This window comes from Loxodonta africana, chromosome 25 (assembly GCF_030014295.1).
Source record: "Loxodonta africana isolate mLoxAfr1 chromosome 25, mLoxAfr1.hap2, whole genome shotgun sequence".
NCBI lineage: Eukaryota > Metazoa > Chordata > Mammalia > Proboscidea > Elephantidae > Loxodonta > Loxodonta africana.
The window spans coordinates 11,125,055-11,146,532 of record NC_087366.1 but is presented as its reverse complement, the minus strand read 5'-3'; the positions used below and the strand labels follow the sequence as shown (position 1 = coordinate 11,146,532).

At 34.6% G+C, this 21,478-nt stretch overlaps 1 protein-coding gene across 2 annotated transcripts in view; it reads right to left on the bottom strand.

The window, feature by feature from the left end:
- Window positions 1–21,478, bottom strand: part of BRINP3 (BMP/retinoic acid inducible neural specific 3) — a 531,587-nt gene that overhangs the window by 179,564 nt on the left and 330,545 nt on the right. For both annotated transcript variants that reach the window (XM_003410835.4, XM_010590937.2), the window contains 2 exons: window positions 10,369–10,474; window positions 495–731 (listed from right to left, as the gene is read on the bottom strand). In XM_003410835.4, coding sequence (XP_003410883.1) covers window positions 495–731; window positions 10,369–10,474 — 343 coding nt within the window. The remainder of the gene's footprint in view (window positions 1–494; window positions 732–10,368; window positions 10,475–21,478) is intronic.

Here is a 21,478-nt window from a genome sequence, read left to right as displayed (position 1 = left end):
TATCCAAATGTGATTATAGAAGTACAACGTTAAGTGAAGGTGGCCACTCATGAGATTCATGTTATTGTAAACAATACATAGGACAAACTCTCTCTGGATTTTGTTTCAAAAGTGAAACTCTGGGGCCACTAGAAGAGCCCAGAGATGTCAGAGGGATCAGATGGTAAATTATTGTATCGAAAAAGGGAAGGGCTTTCTTTGATAAATGACTACTACATCAGCTCAAGAGCAGACTAGGTTCTAGTGCCAGAAGCATGCAGCAATACATGAAGCACCAGATATAAAAAAAAAAAAAAAATTATGCACCCGGTAAAATACTGAATAACCAGTGATGACAACAATTTGAATGTCCATCTAAAAGATAAATAATAAAATAAAATCCCTTTTAAGTACGCAAAAATTTCTTCTACAAAGGTAAAATAGTCTCTCCAATACAGTTTTTTGTTTGTTTCTTTGCCAAAAATTCAGATTGTGCATCAAAATATATGTCTTACCTGAATCCTCAAAGTCACTGTTGTAAGCTTTCCAGGTTTCAGTTATTCGAAGAAGGTTCTCTTCCATGGCTTGAATGTCCATGGAGGGGCAATTGCATTCTGGAAATTTGGGGCTGCACTGACACCAGCAGTCATTGTCCTTGCAGATAAACTCTCCTTCTGAATTACAAGCAATGTAGCTCAAAGCTGCTTGTACAAAACGCTCCTGAAGATAATCTGGGAGGAGTACCTGAAGCCCTTAAAGAACAAAACGAAGCAAGCAAATATGTTTTTTTTTTTTTTAAGAATAAAAGTAAAATACTTTTTACCATATTTAGTAAGAATATTAGAAAAAATTAGTATATTTAAATATGAACTTCTGTGTATTTTTAAATTATCCTTGGGGATGATCTAAGTAAAAAAAAAATTACAAATATTTATAGTCTTTTTCAACATATGATGACTGCAAGCACTATTCAAAAAATTCCATTACTTTTCTAGATGCAAGTTTGGAGAAGTTGCTATTGCTTAGAAAAACTATTAAAAATGAAAATAATGGTATTAAATTAATACTCGAGGGGTTTGTAAGTTTTACGATATTTCAGGAAAAATTATAGTTTTGATTTCACCTTTTCAAGATATATTCACAAACTTAATAAAAAGACTAAATATCCAAACTAATCAGTAGATAAAAATAGATATAGAATTAAGGGTAAAATTGGTCAACACCAAATCGCTGTCTACCATAAAATTGAATTTCTACAATTTTGACAACTTACTTTTCTAAAAACAAACACAAAAATCAATTTTTCAACCCTTCATCATTATTTGTGAGGTCAGTTTAATAAAAATCAGTAATTAACATTTAGGAAAAACAATCTTCTTTGCAAACACCTTGACAATTAAACCTATCTCATTCTTTCAGATTAACTCTCCAATATGTTGATCAGGAAAAGTACTCTTAGCACATGTATCTTCACTTTTACTAATTTCAATTTCAAGTCATATAAAAATATTTATTGAGTGCTTCCACTTGAAAGAGAATTGCTAGGTAAGATGCAAGATATGGAGATGGCTAAGAAGTATTTCTTGCTCTAATGGTATTTGCAGTATGTATAGGAAAAATAAAAGAAGTAATTATACAGTAATATGATACACATATTTTTATGATACATATATATTACACATATAAAAGTTATTAAATATGTAGCAATATACAATACATATTTAATAACTTTTAGAATAGAAGCACACATAATTCACTAAGTGTAACTAATTAGCTAAGCTATTAGGTTCACCAGATTAAGAAAAATTATTTGACACATGAATAGTTTTCAACTATCAGAGATAAACTGTTCATGCAAAGAATGATATATTAGCAAAATCACACACAAAGAGTTGGGTATATTTTAAAATTAACAACTAATACTATTGTTTCAATGTGCATGGCTATAAAAATGCAATGCATAAGTTGATTAGAAAAATGAATTAAGAGTCATGTGATTGAAGGACCTGTATCAGTTAGGTATATGGAATTAATTCACTAAGATTAAAAAATTGTTTTAAGCATAGGGTACTATGAGTGGTACTTATTTGAAAGCAGAAGGTATAAAGAAAAGAGATTTGTTTCCAAGATAATTAAACAGAGTTAAACTAGGGAAATGGTTATAGAAAGGCATTTAAGATGATAGGAGAGGGGGACTGGCAATCTACTTGGTGGCACTTTATGTAAGGATGGAAAATGTGTCAAATGATTTAGAGGAATAAAGTGACAAAACAAGAAATATTCCTAAATGTCTTCTAGTTCTATTGGTCATCACATTACTGTACACTTCAAAAGTACCTACTGATTTCTTCTGAAAATCCCCTTTTATTGCTAAAAAACAGACTGAATAAATCAGTCTCTGTTAAAACGGAACCCAGAAATCAGTATAAACTGTGTGTGGATCAGGTACATGGAAATTCTTGATATATTTGAACCTTAATTTTACAGAAAATAAAAAGTAATTCAGAGAAGTCAAGTAGCATTAAGGAAATCGTAAGATAAATTATTTCATTGCAACTTTGTGCCTGCAAGGATGATAGTGTTTTTGCAGAAATAGCGAAGACTGGAGAAGTAATTTGGGCAGGTTAAATTGGTGGCAAGAAAGGATGACTTCAGTTTTACACACGTAAGCATTCCTGCTACAGTGATATAAATACATTCCTAAAAGCAAGAAACTGACCTTCTGTAAAATGGACTAAAAATAAAGCTTTGGGAAAAGAGGTCCAAGGATAGACCACACAAAACTTTGTACTTTTAGAATTATGCCAGTAACATAAATAATAATTGATACCTAGAGACATAACTTGAATTGCTTTGCAGACAATTCAGAAATTCAGAGTGGCCGGGGGCTACCCTTGGAAATTAAAATTTATGTAAGAAACAATAGGGTAGAAATACTGACACTGTAATTACAGCTGGTGTAGATGGTGCTGAGAACATAATTAAGGAACCAGAGCTCTGAGCCTATAGAGTTTCTGAGAAAGCTAGCAGGTAAAGCAGGACAACTGCTACAAGCTGAGAACCACAGAGTAAAATATGGATGTTTCCAGTATCAGAGGACTAGTACGTTACGAATCAGCCCTCTCACTGGAAACAACTAAAAATATGGACAAAATTTGAGAAATAATCTGTGTAAAGTAGTCAGTAGGTCAGTAAGGCAGTTAGAATTCTGGAGTTTAGCCAGGTGAGCAGGAAAAGCTTTGAAATGTTGAATCAGACCTGGTGTAGCTACACAAGGAGTAAAAAACAAATGAACCAAAATAAAAAATCACCTTGTCTTCTCTAGGTCTAAAGCCTAATTTCACTTGGCTCTATTCAAAATGAATTAATTTACTACCTACTGGAGACAAAAGAAAATCCTCTCTGAGGGAAGATAACATCATCAAGAATTTTAAATTATTTTACAAATTTTCATATACAGCCTCAAGAATTAAATAAAAATGAGTATATAAAATGATAAAAATAGGTGTTAGTAACTTGGCCATTGGATACTTAGATAAAGAAACTATCAATCAGATATTATAGATTAATTTCAATCACATAATGAAAAGTTAAATGACAAGATGGACAATTCTGTCAGAGAACTGAAAATTATAAAAAAACACAAAATGGAAATTATACAAATATAGAACATAAATTGTTAAGAAGCACTGATAGTTATAACAGCAGACTAGACATAGCTGAAGAGATAATTAATAAATTGAAATATGTCAGAAAAATTACGGACATAGAATAATGAAAAGGCAATAAGATGTAAAGATACATGAGTCAAGGCAGAAAGATTTAAAACGTATTTAATAGGAACCACAGAATAAGAGGAAAGAGAGAGAAGAAGTAATATTTGTTAAACAAATATATAAGGATTTACAAAACTGATGAGGGATATCAAGAAAACTATCAAGCCATTTGCATCACACAGACACATTGTAGCAAGGCAATCAGTATTCAATTACAATATTTAAGTAACAAATGAGTTTCAAAACTGTTTTCCTTGTTGATTAGCTAAAATAGCTTTGCACAACTAAGCACTCCCCTGGACATCACAGGTTGCCATCTAAAATTTCCATCATATAGTAAATATACCCAAAGTAGAAACTTTCTGGTGGCTTATATAAATGTATATGTAAATAAAAATATTACCTCAAATTCATCACATTTCTATGGACCTAATGGTTTTAATCCTAGTGATTTGGCACCTAATATCGTCTTCTAAAAATTGTACATGAAAAAGTTCTCCTTTAGCATTTTATGTCTACAGGCATGTATTTCCTCCTTAAACTCATAATTTCATTCCAGTTTCTTTACATATTTTGTATTTTATACTAATATATTTTTACTCATAACATCTTTCCTTTGTTATAGGAAAGATCATCTCTACAAAGAAAAATAACTTGTGGTGTACATATATTTCTCCTAATAAATATAAATAATATAAAATATTAATAAGAAACACTGAATATAATTTTCTTAGAATGAAATTCTTTAAAATAAAAATAAATTTTCTTCTGAATTAAATTATCATTACCATTGTGAGTACTATCCATGAAGAGAATTAAATGTATCATGAACATTGGAAAATAATTTATAAACACAAATGTAACGTGTTTCTTGAAAACACATGAGTTTATTGAAAGACTACAGCTTTTATTGTTAATTAGTCTCTCTCTCTCTATATATACATATTTTTTACTTTGTGTTTTTTTTTTTTTTTTTAATTTTGCTAGAATGTCACTTGTATTGTTGTTAGGTGCCCTCAAGTTGATTCTGATAGCGACATAATGCACAACAGAATGAGACATGGCCTGGTCCTGCACCATCCTTACAATTGTTATGCTTGAGCTCATAGATGCAGCCATTGTGTCAATACACCTCGTTGGAAGTCTTCCTCTCTTCTGTTGACCCTGTAATTTGCCAAGCATGATGTCCTTCTCCAGGGACTGATCACTCCTGACAACATGTAAGACACAGTCTCTCCATCCTTGCTTCTAAAGAGCATTCTGGTTGGACTTCTTCTAAGACAGATTTGTTTGTTCTTTTGGCAGTCCATGGTATATTCAATATTTTTTGCCAATACCACAATTCAAAGCCATCAATTCTTCTTCGGTCTTCCTTATTCATTGCCTAGTTTTCAGGATCCATCTTACACAAGCAATGATATCCTTGGTTCCACGTCCTCTTCTGAAACCGGCTTGAACTTCTGGCAGTTTCCGGTCAATATACTGCTGCAGCCATTTTTGAATGATCTTCAGCAAAATTTTGCTTACGTGTGATATTAATGATATTATTCTATAATTTCCACATTTGGTTGGATCACCTTTCTTGGGAATAGGCATAAACATGGATCTCTTCCAGTCAGTTGGCCAGGAAGCTGTCTTCCATATGTCTTGGCATAGATGACTGAGCACCTCCAGCACTGCATCTGTTTGTTGAAACATCTCAATTGATATTCCATCAATTCCTGGAGCCTTGTTTTTTGCCAATGCCTTCAGAGCAACTTGGATTTCTTCCTTCAGTACCATCAGTTCCTGATCGTATGCCACCTCTTGAAATGGTTGAATATCGACTAATTATTTTTGCTATAACGACTGTGTATTCCTTCCATCTTCTTTTGATGCTTCCTGCATTGTTTAATATTTTCCCCATGGAATCTTTCACTATTGCAACTTGAGGCTTGAATGTTTTCTTCAGTTCTTTCAGCTTGAGAAATGCCAAACATGTTCTTCCCTTTTGGTTTTCCATCTCCACTCTTTTCACGTGTCATTATAATACTTTACTTTGTCTTCTCCAGAGGGCTTTTGAAATCTTCTGTTGAATTCTTTTACTTCATCAATTCTTCCTTTTGCTTTAGCTGCTCGACGCTCAAGAGAAAGTTTCAGAGTCTCCTCTGACATCCATCTTGGTCTTTTCTTTCTTTCCTGTCTTTTCAGTGACCTCTTGCTTTCTTCATGGATGATGTCATTCCACAACTCGTCTGGTCTTTGGTCACTAGTGTTCAATGCATCAAATCTATTCTTGAGATGGTCTCTAAATTCAGGTGGGATATACTCAAGGTCATATCTTGGCTCTCGTGGACTTGCTCTGATTTTCTTCAGTTTCAGCTTGAGCTTACATACGAGCAATTGATGGTCTGTTCCACAGTTGGCCCCTGGCCTTGTTCTGACTGATGATATTGAGCTTTTCCATTGTCTCTTTCCACAAATGTAGTCAACTTGATTTCTCTGTGTTCCATCTGGAGAGGCCCCTGTGTATAGTCGCTGTTTATGCTGGTGAAAGAAGGTATTTGCAATGAAGAAGTCATTGGTCTTGCAAAATTCTATCATTCCATCTCTGGCATTGTTTCTATCACCAAGGCCATATTTTCCAACTTCTGATCCTTCTTCTTTGTTTCCAACTTTTGCATTCCAATCACCAGTAATTATCAATACATCTTGATTGCATGTTTGATCAATTTCAGACGACAGCCATTGATAAAAATCTTCTGTTTCTTCAACCTTGGCCCTAGTGGTTGGTGCATAAATTTGAATAATAGTCGTATTAACTGGTTTTCCTTCTGGGTGCATTGATATTATCCTATCACTGACAGCATTGCACTTCAGGGTAGATCTTGAAATGTTCTTTTTGATGATGAATGCAACACCATTCCTATTCAAGTTGTCGTTCCCAGTATAGTAGACTGTATGATTGATCTATTCCAAATGGCCAATACCAGTCCATTTCAGCTCACTAATGCCTAGGATATTGATGTTTATGCCTTCCACTTCATTTTTGAAGATTTCCAATTTTCCTAGATTCATACTTCGTACATTCCAGGTTCTGATTATTAATGGATGTTTGCAGATGTTTCTTCTCATTTTGAGTCATGCCACATCAGCGAATGAAGGTCCTGAAAGCTTTACTCCATCCACATCATTAAGGTCGACTCTACTTTCAGAAGGCAGTTCTTCCCCAGTCATCTTTTGAGTGCCTTCCAACCTGGGGGGCTCACCTTCCAGCACTATATCAGACAATGTTCTGCTGCTATTCATAAGGTTTTCACTGGCTAATGCTTTTCAGAAGTAGACTGCTGGGTCCTTCTTCCTAATCTATCTTAGTCTGGAAGCTCAGCTGAAACCTGTCCTCCTTGGGTGACCTTGCTGGTGTCTGAATACCAGTGGCATATTTCCAGTGTCACAGCAACACGCAAGCACCAACAGTAGGACAAACTGACAGACACATGGGGGAGAAAGACACTTAGTTCTGCATAAATTATTTTCCCATTTTTCATTTTTATAGATGTAAACACTGAGGAAGTGTGCTGCAAAAAATCAATAGATGAGAATAAAAATAGTTCCATTAATGAATATCATTCAATTTTTGTAATAAGAATAAAAAATGCATAGTGACCCATCATTAAAAATTATATTAAATCATTTATCAGGTAATAACCCAGTCCTTTATCAATTTTGCTGAAATAAAATATTGAGAACCAGCTGATCTGTAAAAGTATTTCTTAGTTATAAAGATTATTCACTATCTCAATTTCTGGGAATTTTAAAAAATAAAAAGTCAATGTCCAGATTTATTAAGTGACCTGTAATTACCTTTGTTATGCTTTCACTTAGAAGCACATTGTTTGATATGTTATACTCAGAAGGAGTTGTGAAAATTGAAATATTAATTTCAATATATATTTTCCAATGTTTTTCAATGAATTACTTTTTGTTATATATCCTAATCATATTTTTATCAATAATTTAGAGTTGTAGACATGGCTTATTCAATTTTTGAAAAATGTCTGCTCTGTAACCTAATGGGCAAAGCCAGATCTCAGGGTTAAACAGCTAAATCAGGTTTATTCCTTGCCAGAAAACATTTGATTTCATTTATTTTTAATCTAAATAAAGTTGTTATTTGCATCAAAAAAAAAAAACAAAAAACCCAAACCCAGTGCTGTTGAGTCAATTCTGACTCATAGTGACCCTATAGGACAGAGCAGAGCTGTCCCATAGAGTTTCCAAGGAGCGCCTGGTGGATTCGAACTGCCGACTCTTTGGTAAGCAGCTGTAGCGCTTAACCACTATGCCACCAGGGTTAGCTTTGACATTTCTAATTTCTGAATATTAATTTTCGTCTAGCTAGGTAAACCACATAGTTTTACTCTGAATGTGTTGCTTCATGTTGTCACCCTTAATAATTCTTATTGATGCTGTCTTTGGTTTGCTCTGATACAATTCATTTTCAGAATCAATTACCACCAAAAGTAGAGGGCTGGGAGAACAGGGTTTTTCTGAAAAATTATCATAATTCCAGATTCTTCTCCATAATATGCCTATATTCAGAAGATCCCCAAATAGCCAAACACCTGATTCTAGTATTTCACATTGTGCTTAAAAACAGAACACAGCATAATAGCAATAAGAACAAGAACTCTCTATATGTATGTATGTATCTACCTATCTACCTACCTACCTATCCAATCAACCAACCAACCAGCCAACCAGCCAGCCAACAAACCAACTACTAAGCTAACTACCAACTTATCTGCTTAACTAACTACCTAACAGTAAAAGACACAAAATCCTACAATGGTACCTTAATACCAGTTTTTCCAGTTGCTACGTATGATGACCCCAATTTTTTAATACTCCTCAAAAGGACGCACCATAGTAATGTATATTCAGAACTGGTGAATGGTTCGTACCCTTTCATAAAGAGAAGGGTTACTGTAAAAGGTGAAGTGGCAAAGATGAATCAGTATGATACCTGGACTATAAGTGCAGATCACACCTAAGAAAGAGGACATGTGAAATTTGAGGATCTTGAAATTGATTTCCTAAGATTATGTCTAGGAAGTCTTTTATATCCCCAGGGTACAAATAAAGTTGCAATAAACAATTGAAAATACATGCCTAGGAAATGGAAAAATGTTCAAAGATAGAGATGCTGGTTTTTGAGTTATTAATATAATTTAAAGAGTAAAAATGATAATTATATAAAAGGGAAGTGTTGCTTTATTTATTCCTTGTGTTAATTATCTTTTTTTCTAAGATAAACATGAGGCTGAAGTTTTCTTCTTATAATTCAGTATTATTCTGAAAACTGAACCAAGTGCTTCACAATGTTTTATTGAGCTAGAGTCAATGAATCTTGTTAATAACTGAATTTTGATAATAAAGCAATTGAAATAAAAATGTAAATTGGTATATATATTCTTTGTTCTTTCGGATCAAAGTTAATATCCTGATGGGAAATTGATCCATACATTTAGAAAGGAATAAGCAGCAGAGAATTACAAGTAATATTGGTAGACTGCATTTCCATTTAAATTGCACAAAAATATTTCAATAACTTTAAATCTAATGTTGATAAATTGAATAATATTTAAAATGTTAAAATATTTAAGTAATTTGAATTTTTTTATGTGATTCAAAATAAATGACATTTATTATTTAGGGTACTTTTAAATAACCCAATGCCATACATTTTTTCAAAATTGAATATTTGAGAAAAAATGGAAGAATTTCTCAAACCTTTAGCATTTTTATGTAAAACTGAAATAGTCTAAATACAGCTCTAACTTAGCCAATTAAAAAAAAAAAAGACTATGGAAGAACTGTCAAAATTGTCCCTTTGATCAGTCGACCTAATTTAGACAATGAAATTACAAAGACTTTTCTGAACTTGTTTAACTAGTGCATTCCTTGCCATGTGTGCCCATCACTTCTTCTGCCGGTGGGAATGAACACGTATGCATACCTATAACTATTTCTGGATAGCATATAATTCTTAATAGTTCTTATGAAAAAAACAATCTTTATTGAATTATCTAATAAAAAACAGTTTAAAAAGGAAAAAATATTACCATTATGGCACAACCCATTTTTAAAAGATAAATAATATGAATATAAGTATTTTGCTAATATGTTCCCAAGCATATTTCTACTTATCAGAAGATTAATACAGCCTTGATTATTATATAATGTTAAATTAAGTACATCAACAGTTCATATTACAATTTGCATAAATATGGGTATAAATTTTACAAGAATCTATTAGACCAAAGTCAAAGAAAAAAAAAAAAAAAGCCCAGGTAAATTCACGGAGAAACCACTTATTGAGACAATAATTACTGTGTGTAAGTAAAATGTTATTGGAATTTTTTAAATGAATATTGATTACTTATTTTGAGAAGAAAAGCAAATTTACCTTTTCTCCACCTTGTCTATACTGTTTTTATCAGGTAAAAATTAGGAAATTAACCTTTCATAAGAGTTTTAACAGCCAATTGACTTACTGCTTGTCTATTAAAAAAAAAAAAAGAGAAATCATAACCAGATAAGTGTCAGAATTAATGAAATTTTACCTACATACCTTGCAATTGAATCTTATTCTCAGGACTCTGAACCAGAACAGAACTGACAGAATCTAGGTTGTCATAGTTACTGCAGCCAAGAGGACCCGTCCGTGTTTCTGTTACCTGACAAGCAAAACATTAACTTTATTGTTTAAATCAGACTTTACAGTGCCCTTTTGGTTCAATGTAGTTGTCATACACTAACATACATTTGACAGTAAACACCTCTGAAAGGTCTAGGATCTGATACATACCAGCAATACATGCCCCTAAGCAGAGAGGAAAGGAATAACTCCCTTTGCCCTCAATTCCATTTTCTTCCCTTTAACCAAGCATAAATCTTACAGGAAAATAATGGAAGCCCTCTTTGGTCAAAAGTATCACTCATAAAGTCACTGCTTCTATGCCAGATATAACAAGAGCATGTTCCTTAAGGTAGAGAGCAAAGTTTGACTTACATAAGAATTGTTTTTTTGTTTCCTCGAGGGATCAGAGTTATCCGCCAGGCTACTCTATCTGAAAAATACATTTGTTATTTTGTTCCTCTACTTACATGGGTAAAATTTCCTCTTTGTTACAGTGGCATCAAGACTGAATTCTTTGGCTTCTCCCCAACAGGCATGTTATCTCCTTCTCAAGCTAGACATTCTTAACTCTATGCTTGTGCTTATAGAACACCTGAGATCCTCTTGATTAGAAAGGCCTCCTTTCTCCCCTTTCATTAATGGATGTTATCTATCCTCAAGATTAAGCTTATGTCCAAGGACCCACGCAAAGTATCCCTCGATGACTTCCACTTGTATCATTTTACTACTTTTATACAATTACAGTTTGCAAGGCAGAGTCTTAGCACCTAATTATATTTTCTCATATTGAAAACTGATTTTTCCTTGAGTGCCTTGGGATGGATAACAGCAGGAAATGATGAGGCTAAGTTTGATTAATCATATAGGTTGGGAATCTTTCTTGGGGGAAATTTTAAATGAAAACAGAATATTTTAAAGCAGAGCAGTATTTGTGTTTAAAAAAAATTCTCTTCTCAGCAACCACAATGATCTGTGCAAAGTGTAATTCAGGTCATGTCACTCCATTGTTCTCCACTCTACAACGGCTCCCCATCTCAGCCAGAATAAAAACTACAATCATTTTTAGGACTGAAAGGATGCCTTCTTATCCATCTAAACTCCTCTGCTCCTCCTCTCTTTCTCACTACTCTGTCCCTGTCGTATTGGCTTCTTTGTTGTGCCTCAAACATGCAAAGCATCCACCTGCCTCAGAGTCTTTGACTTGCTGCTCCTGTAGGATGCTCTTCAAAATATCTATAAGCTCATTTCTTCCTTCAAATTTTTGCTTAAATGTCACTATCTTAGAACTACTTGGACTCACCAACTTTAAAGACCTCTTCCCACACCTCTGTCTTTCATCTAAATTTGCTTTTCTCCTTACTTTGCTTGACTTTTTCCACAGTAATTATCACCTTCTAACATGCAGTAAAATCTACTCACTCATCATTATTATTACTGACATCGCTCACTAGAATGCAAGCTCCAGGAGTACAGGGAATACTGCCTATTTTGTTCATTGACGTATCCTAGCACGTATGAGTTTCTTGTGTAAGCCTATGGACATTCATTAAGTTAAAGAGAAGCGGGTAGGGAGAGGGGTAAACCCTAGTAACGAAGACATTAAGACTATTTTTGAGATAACAAATGTCTGGAATAAGCAGTGGAAATATGATTTACTTGAAGAAAATGGAATATGAAAAACAGTTAGATAAAATTGAGAAGAATGTGAAACATTGAAAATGTAAGTTGATGGAGGGAGAGAAAGATGACTGCAGTTTTTACCATAAGTGATGGCGTTAGATATGGAACAATAAAGCTCCACTGTGGAGAGCGTATAAGGAAGCTTGGTTTTGAGCATTTTGTTGATGAGTTGCATGGAACTTTTAGGGGAAACATCTAGTAGGAGGAGTAGCAATCAAATCTGTTTTTCAGAAGCAATGCCAAAGATGGGATTACAAATTTGTGAGTCATCAATTTATAGGTAATAATCAGCTAGGGGAGTAGACATGGTAACTCAGATGCATTGAGTGTACGTCAAATTTGGCCTGTGATGAGCTTGTCACATTTTCTTAACAAGTCCTTTATAGTAACCAAGATTTATTATGAATGTATAGCAACAGTTAAGAGTGTAGTTATCATGGGCAAGGCACTATTTTTCCCTAACACCAAACCGACCAACGTTCTATTCTCCCCTACCTACTACTTCCAATGGCGATAATGAATATTCCTTATTGGGTTCAGGGAAACATTTTCTAATATTAATATGTATAACATATGTGTGTGTGAGTGCACATATGTGAACACACATGTGTGTGCATACATATATATATATATGTATATATATATATGCTGTTGTAGTAGGTGCAGTCCACTTAGTTCTGACTCATAGTGACCCTATGTACAACAGAACAAAGCACTACCCAGACCTGGGCCATTCTAATAGTTGTTTTTATACTTGAGCCCATTGTTGCAGCCACTGTGTTGATTCATCTCCTTGAGGGTTTTCCTTTTTTTCAGTGATTCTCTACTTTACTGAGCATGTTATCGTTCTCCAGGGACTGATCCTTCCTGAAAACGTGTCCACAGTATGTGAGATGAAGTCTCACCATCCTTGCTTCTAATGAGCATTCCGGCAGTACTTCTTCCAAGACAGATTTGTTCATTCTTCTGGCAGTCCATGGTATATTCAGTGTTCTTTGCCAACAGAATAATTCAAAGGCATCAATTCTTCTTCAGTCTTCCTCATTCACTGTCCAGCTTTCACATGCATATGAGGCGATTGAAAACACCATGGCTTCTGTCAGGCACACCTTAGTCATCAAAGTGACATCTTTGCTTTTTAACACTTTAAAGAGAACTTTTGCAGCAGATTTACCCAATACAATTTGTCCTTTGATTTCTTGACCGCTGCTTCCATGGGCGTTGCTCATGAATGCAAGTAAAATGAAATCTTGACAACTTCAGTCTTTTCTCCATTTATCATGACCTTGCTTATTGGTCCAGCTGTGAGGAATTTTGTTTTCTTTATGTTGAGGTGTAATCCATACTGAAGGCCGTGGTCTTTGAATTTCATCAGTAAGTGCTTCAAGTCTTCTTCACTTTCAGCAAGCAAGGTTGTGTCATCTGCATAACGCAGGTTGTTAATGAGTCTTCCTCCAATCCTAATGCCCTACTCTTCTTCATATAGTCCAGTTTCTTGGATTATTTTCTCAGTATACAGATTGAATAAGTAAGGTGAAAGAATACAACCCTGACTCACACCTTTCCTGACTTTAAGCCACACACTATCCACTTGTTCTGTTCAAATGACTGCCTCTTGGTCTCAGTACAGATTCCTGGTGAACACAATTAAGTGTCCTGGAATTTCTATTCTTTGCAATGCTGTCCATAATTTGTTATGATCCACGCAGTTGAATGCCTTTGCATAGTCAATAAGATACAGGTAAACATCTTTCTAGTATTCACTGCTTTCAACCAAGATCCATCTGCTATCAGCAGTGATATCCCGAGTTCCATGTCTTCTTCTGAATCCAGGTTGAATTTCTGGCAGTTCCCTGTTGTTTTTGAATTTTTCTTCAGCAAAATTTTATTTGCACATGATATTAATGATAATATACTCATTTGGTTGAATCATCTTTCCTTGGCATAGGAACAAATATGAATCTCTTCCAGTCAATTGGACAGGTAGCTCTCTTCCAAATTTCTTGACATAGATGAATCATACTTTTCTCTGGTGAACTTGTTTTAATATTCTTCAGCTTCAACTTGAACTTGCATATGAGCAGTTGATGTTCTGTTCCCAGGTCGGCCCCTGGCCTTTTTCTGACTGATGATATTTAACTTCTCCTTTGTCTCTTTCCACAGATTAGTAGATCTGTTTCCTGGGTATTCCATCCTGCCCACTCCATGTATATAGTTATCATTTATGTTGTTGAAAAAAAGGTATTTGCAATGAATAGGTTGATGGTCTTCCAAAATTCTATCATTTGTATTACCAAGGACATATTTTCCAACTACTTATCCTTCTTCTCTGTTTTCTACTTTCACATTCCAATCACCAGTGATTATCAATGCATCTTGATTGCATGTTTGATCAATTTCAGACTGTAGTAGTTAGTAAAATTCTTCAATTTCTTCATCATTGGCATAGTGATTTGTTCCTTAATTTGTATAATATTTGTATTAACTGGTCTTCCATGTATGTGTATGAATATTATCCTATCACTGACAGTGTTGTATTTCAGGATAAATCTTGAAATGTTCTTTTTGTTGATGAATGCAAAGCCATTCTTCAAGTTGTCATTACCAGCATAGTAGACCATCTGACTGATTCAAAATGGCCAATACTAGTCCATTTCAGCTCACTAATGCTTAGGATATCAATCTTTATGCATTCTATTTCATTTTTGAAGAATTCCAATTTTCCTAGATTCATACTTTATACATTCCATGTTCCAATTATTATTAGATGTTTGCAGCTGTTTCTTCTAATTTTGAGTCATGCCACATCAAGAAATGATAATCCTGCAAGCTTTACTGCATCTGTGTCATTAAGGTCAGCTCCATGTTGAGGAGGCAGCTCTTCTCCTGTGATATTTTGAGGGCCTCCAACCCAAGATGCCCATCTTCTGGCACGATATCAGACAGTGTTCAACTGCTATTCATAAGGTTTTCACTATCTGATTTTTTTTTAGAAATGGATAGCCACATCCTTCTTTTAGTCTTTGTCTGTAAGTTCTATTGAAACCCGTGCACTATGGATGACCCTGCTGGTATTTTAAATACTGTTGGCGTAACTTCCAGCATCACAGCAACACATAAGACACGACAGTATGACAAACTGACAGACGATTGGTAGATGTAGTCCTTACAATACAAAAATGATGTTCCTTCTGAAGTGTTGCATGGGGTTATGTCTGAGCAACATAAGGATAATTTTATGTGCTGTAGGGGCTGGGCAGTTTTAGAAGAGTTATGAACTATGCATCCCTCGGTGTTGCAAAGCTTAACACGCTCAGCTGCTAACCAAAAGGTCGGAGATTCCAGTCCATCCAGAGGTGCCTCAGAAGAAGGCTTAGAGATGACTTACAAAAAAATCAGCCATTAAAAACCCTGTGGAGCTCAGTTCTACTCTGACACACACGGGGTCCATGTAGTCACTCTGAGTAGAAATGGACTTGATGACAACTGGTTTTTATGAAGTATATAGGTATGGAAGATATGGCTAGCCAATTGTGGAAGCCAAAGCTTTTCAAAAAAATTTTTGGCAAATTTGTCTTCTAAATATAATAAATGTGCTTTGACTTCCATAGTTGACTATCTATAGTTCACAATTCTATACAATTCTATACATACCTACACACACACACACTCATATATATATATATATATATATATGTCAGAGAGGATCTTTCTAGAGCAAAAGAAAGATAACCTTCCTAACTAAAATAAACAAATAAATAATAGGTGGCTTACAATTTATTTTATATCTAAGGTTATGAAGTAACTATATAAATAAGTAGTATAAATCCAAGATTATTTATGTTAAAAGAAAATGAGTACAGACAATTTATTTAGTAATAAACAATGTTTGTTATTTTGTATCAAATTTTCTATAGTTTTACACATTCTAAATATGGATTTCCTTCAAACTTATAATGCCATAGCGATACAATGAAGTATTAAAATTAATTCAACTGGAAAAAGTTGGGGAAAAAATACTATTTGAAGCAAAAAACAAAAAAAATAAAATAAAATGATAAAAAAATGTGAAACAAAAATCCAAGTAAATGACAGGAAAATATGTACATTTCTGAATGAAAATAATGCTATTAAAGATTCGATTTTCTTCAGATTAACACACATATATAAAATATTTCCAATTGAAATTCTAAAAAAGTTATATAATATAAAAGAAAATAAAAGGAGTGTGCCTGGGCCACAACCTAGCTATATCATACTAGAGAGAGACATGCAGTTTCAAGTTTCTCTTGGGTAAAATGTTAAAATTTTCCTGCAGCATAGGGTGGTTGAGAAAAAAAATCAAGGTAATTCATGAAATGTGCTTAGGATGCTTTCTCACCCAGAGTAATTACTTCAAAAAATGTAAAATATTACTAATGCTTTCACTATTAAAAAGTAAATGCACAATAGTAACTTATAAGTCACTATTGTGCATTTACCTTTTAATGGTGAATTTATTAACGATATTTTATGTGGGAACTTATTGAAATTATCCATAGTCAACACCCCAATCAATGTCATAAGATCATAATACTTTTCCTGATATCAGTGATGGTCTTAATGTTTTAAATTTTATAGACCAGATGCCTGCATTTTAGATCACCCCAAGTCAAACTCTTCTTTGAACCAGACTGTGCACAAATTTTGTACAAGATTACATCTATATGAAGATAGAGCACAATGTAGCAGCAATTTCCACAACATAACTAAGCCCTAAATATTGGAATAAGAGTAAATAGTCAGTTCAATGACATACAATAGGGAAAACAAAACCTAAGCAACAAACAAAAACAGAAAATGTTTGTTGACCTCTGTTGTACAGCACAGTCAAGTAATTTAACAAAAAGAAGTATGAATATATGCAAAAACCTTTATTAAATGTTAACTGTAAAAAGTAAGATAATACAAGAAACACAAAATAATAAATGTTGGACAGGCTGTGGAGAGACTGGAATACTTATACACTGCTGGTGGGAATGTAAAATGGTACAACCACTTTGGAAATAGATTTTGCACTTCCTTAAAAAGCTAGAAATAGAACTACCATATGATCCAGCAATCCCACTTCTTGGAATATATCCTAGAAAAATAAGAGCCCTCACATGAATAGATACATGCACACCTATGTTCATTGCAGCACTGTTCAAAATAGCAAAAATATGGGAACAACCTAGGTGCCCATCAATGGAAGAATGTATACATAAATTATGGTATATTCACACAATGGAACACTATGCATCGATAAAGAACAATGATGAATCTGTGAAACTTCTCATAACATGGATGAATCCGGAAGGCATTATGCTGAGTGAAATTAGTCAGTCTTGAAAGGACAAATATTGTATGAGACCACTATTATAAGAACTCAGGAAAAGATTTAAGTACAGAAGAAAACATTTTTTGATGGTTATGAGGGTGGGGAGGGAGGGAGAGGGGTATTCAGGAACTAGGTAGTAGATAAGAATTACCTTAGGTGAAGGGAAGGACCACACACAATACAGGAAAAGTCAGCACAACCAGACTAAGAAGTTTCCTGAATAAAACCAAACACTTCAAGGGACAGAGCAGCAGGGGAGTGAGCCTGGGGACCATGGTTGCAGGGGATATCTAGGTCAATTACCATAACAAAGTTTATTAAGAAAATGTTTTGCATTTCACTTTGGTGAGTGGCATCTGGTGAGTGGCATCTTAAAAGCTAGACAGCCACCATCTAAGATGCATCAATTAGCTCCAACCCACCTGGAGCAAAGGAGAATGAAGAACACCAAAGACACAAGGAAAATATGAACCCAAGAGACAGAAAAGGCCACATAAACCAGAGACTCCATTAGCCTGAGACCAGAAGAACTAGATGGTACCTGGCTATCCTCAATGACCGCCCTGACTGAGAACACAACAGAAAGTCCCTAAAGAAGCAAGAGAAAAGTGAGGTGCAAACTCAAATTCTAGTAAAAAATCAGACTTAATGGTTGGACTGAGACTCGACAGACCCCAGAAGACATGGCCCCTGGACTCTCTGTCAGCCCCAAACTAAAACCATTCCCGAGCCAGACTTTCAGACAAAGATTAGGCTGGACTATAAAACATAAAATAATACTTGTGAAGAGTATGCTTCTTAGCTCAAGTAGATAATATATATATATATATATATATATATATATATATATATATATATATATATTTTTAAGTAGATAAAAAAATGGGCAATTCGTGTTGGGAGGCGAGATGAGAAGGCAGAAAGGGACAGGAGCTGGTGGAATGGGCATGGGAAATCATGGGTGGAAAGGAGGAGTGTGCTGTCACATTATAGGGAGAGCAACTAGGGTCACATAACAATGTGTGTATAAATTTCTGTATGAGAAACTAACTTGAACTATAAACTTTCACTTGAAGCACAATAAAAAAGATAAAATGTATGTGTATTTTGTAAAATTACACAGAAACAGAACACATATGCATGGATTATAAACAGTTTGTGACACTGCTATTGCTTTAGGCTTTCTCCAAAATAAAACAAATGTTATTTCACCATTTTGACAGAACTGGTTAGTGTTCACCAACAGTTCAGTAAAATGCACGATCAAATGAACACTAGATCACTTATTGCATATCTGTAAATGCATATTTTTAAAATGCTTGTAATCCTTTTGGAATGTCGCTAGAAGCTTTATCTGAGATTTGAGAGGAGGAAAAATTTTACCTCTTAAAATGTACACTTAAAATGTATCCATTCTCCTTTACAATGAGTTGTCATCTAGAAACAATTCTTTTAATATATGATGAGAAAAACCTTGAATGCTAATATACTTGCTTGTTCCAACCTGCTACTTTTAATAACAATGGTAATTCAAACAATAGAAATTCAAGCAATAAAATAAATTACTAATCCTGAAGAACAACTGCTTTTTTATGTGTTTGTACTCCTTCTTTTACCATACATTGAAACATTGGAGACTACTAGCAACTACTGTTCAGGGCCATTCTTTATTCACAGCATCATCATTTCATGTCCTTTACATCTTTACAGCTCTTTTCTCATTAAAATAATTATTTTATTTCACTTGCTTCAGAGTTTCATAAGCTTATATTGTAGTAAGTTTTGAGTAATTTTATAAGAACACCATTGATTATGTACATGAAACATAGGAATGTCAATAAGTACAACTGAGCTCATTTACAAAAGAGTTACATCTAGGCAGGGAGCCTAGGGCCTTCTTTTTTAAGTTCAATGTTCTCCTCTGAAGACTCATGTCTTACCCAGAAAACAACCAAAGAAGATGTTAATATAAGAGGAGGCTTTGCCTACCCCACACCAAAGAAAGACAAATCCGTCTAAAACATGGGGGGTCCTGATCAGGGAGTAGCACAATTTGTTATTGTTACACATACCCAGACAAATGTAGTGCCTGTTACTGACAACATTCTTTAATTTTCCCACATTCTGTCTACATTTCCCACACAAATTCTTTACTACAGAGTCCCATCAAATGCCCCTTCTTCCAGAAAAATCTTCCTATCCTTAGTCATCTAAAATATTTTTTGTTTGTTAAGAAGTCTAAACCAGAGGACAGTAAACATGTTTCGCTTATGCTGCATTTTTGATGTCTTTACAAGTTTTCCCATTGACTCTAGATAATTGATAATGGTTTTACAAATACAAATCAAGATGTATTATTGTATAAATTTTCCTTCATAATTTTATCCATTTTAAGATCTGTTTATTAAAAATATTGGTTAACATATTTACAAACCATATTTCCAGCTAATGATGCACATCCAGAATATATGAAGAAATCTTACAAACCAATAATAAAATGTAGAGAGCCAGACTTAACAAACAATTATCAAAAGAAGATATCTAAATATCCAATAACATAAAACAGTGTTCAACTTTCTTACTAGGGAACTGGAAATTAAAAGCACAACTGTTACCACTATCCACTTACCTGAATAGCTTAAAAAAATACATAACGCTGGCAAATGCCATACGTGGAGGAACTGGAATTTTATCTACACCAGCTCACAGTATCAAACATCTTTTGCTTCATTTGGTCAGGTTCTGGTCAGCTCATCTCTAGCCATCCAAGCTAGGTCACAGTGGGTAGGCTTGAGAGTTCAGACACACCTCCCTGCACTTCAGACAGCTCCTTCACACACTCTCATCCCCCTTGGGCTAGGTCAAGAGGTTCCATCCATTAACATAGAAGTCTACACACAACTGCCTTTACTTCTGACCAGCCAGCCATTCCTCTTTTTCTCATCCATAGCCACTGTGGGCTAGGTCAATGAGTGTCAATGGAACATGTCCCATCTCAGTCCTTGTCTTCATTGCTGCATTTCTCCCACTTTGATTCATTGACTGGACCCAGGTGATTACCACAAGTGAGCAGAACAAGCTCTCTAATCGCCAGCTCCCTTTAACTTCCATTCCTGGAACGGGGGTTCCATTCGACGGACTTTTCTTGCCTGAATACATCCAATGACAAGCTGCTTGCTCAAAATCAAAAAAAAGCAAAACAGTCACTATTTTCTTTTTCCTTTCTCTGCAGGTTCTGCCTTCAAATGCAAATCCCGTGTTCTGAGTAATTTCCCCACGTCTGTCATTTTGTCATACCTTGGAGGCTATGCCACTAGTATTCAAATACCAGCAAGGTCACCCATGGCAGACACGTTTCAGCTGAGCTTCCAGACTAAGACAGACTAGGAAGAAGGACCCAGCATTCTACTTCTGAAAAGAATTATCCAGTGAAAATCTCATGAATAGCAGTGGAACATTGATATAATGCCTGAAGATAAGCCTCTCAAGTCGGAAGCCATTCAAAATACCACTGGGAAAGAGCTACCTCCTCAAAGCAGAGCTGGCCTTAATCATAGAGAGATAGTATTACCTTTTGAGACCTTCATTTGGTGATGCAGCAAGACTCAAATGAGAAGAAACATCTGTAAACATCCATTAATAACTGGAACCTGGAATGTACGAATTATGAATCTAGGAAAATCGTAGGCATTAGTGAGCTGAAATGCATTAGTATTGGCCATTTTGAATCAGACAAGCATACGGTCTACTATGCTGGAATGACAACTTGAAGAGGAATGGCATTAAATTCATCCTCAAAAAGAACATTTCAGGATCTACCCTGAAGTACAATGCTGTCAGTCATAGTATAATATCCATACACCTACAAGGAAGACCAGTTAATACAACTATAATTCAAATTTATGCACCAACCACTAAGGCCAAAGATGAAGAAACTGAAGATTTTTACCAACTACTGCAGTCTGAAATTGATCGAACATGCAATCAGGATGCAATAATAAT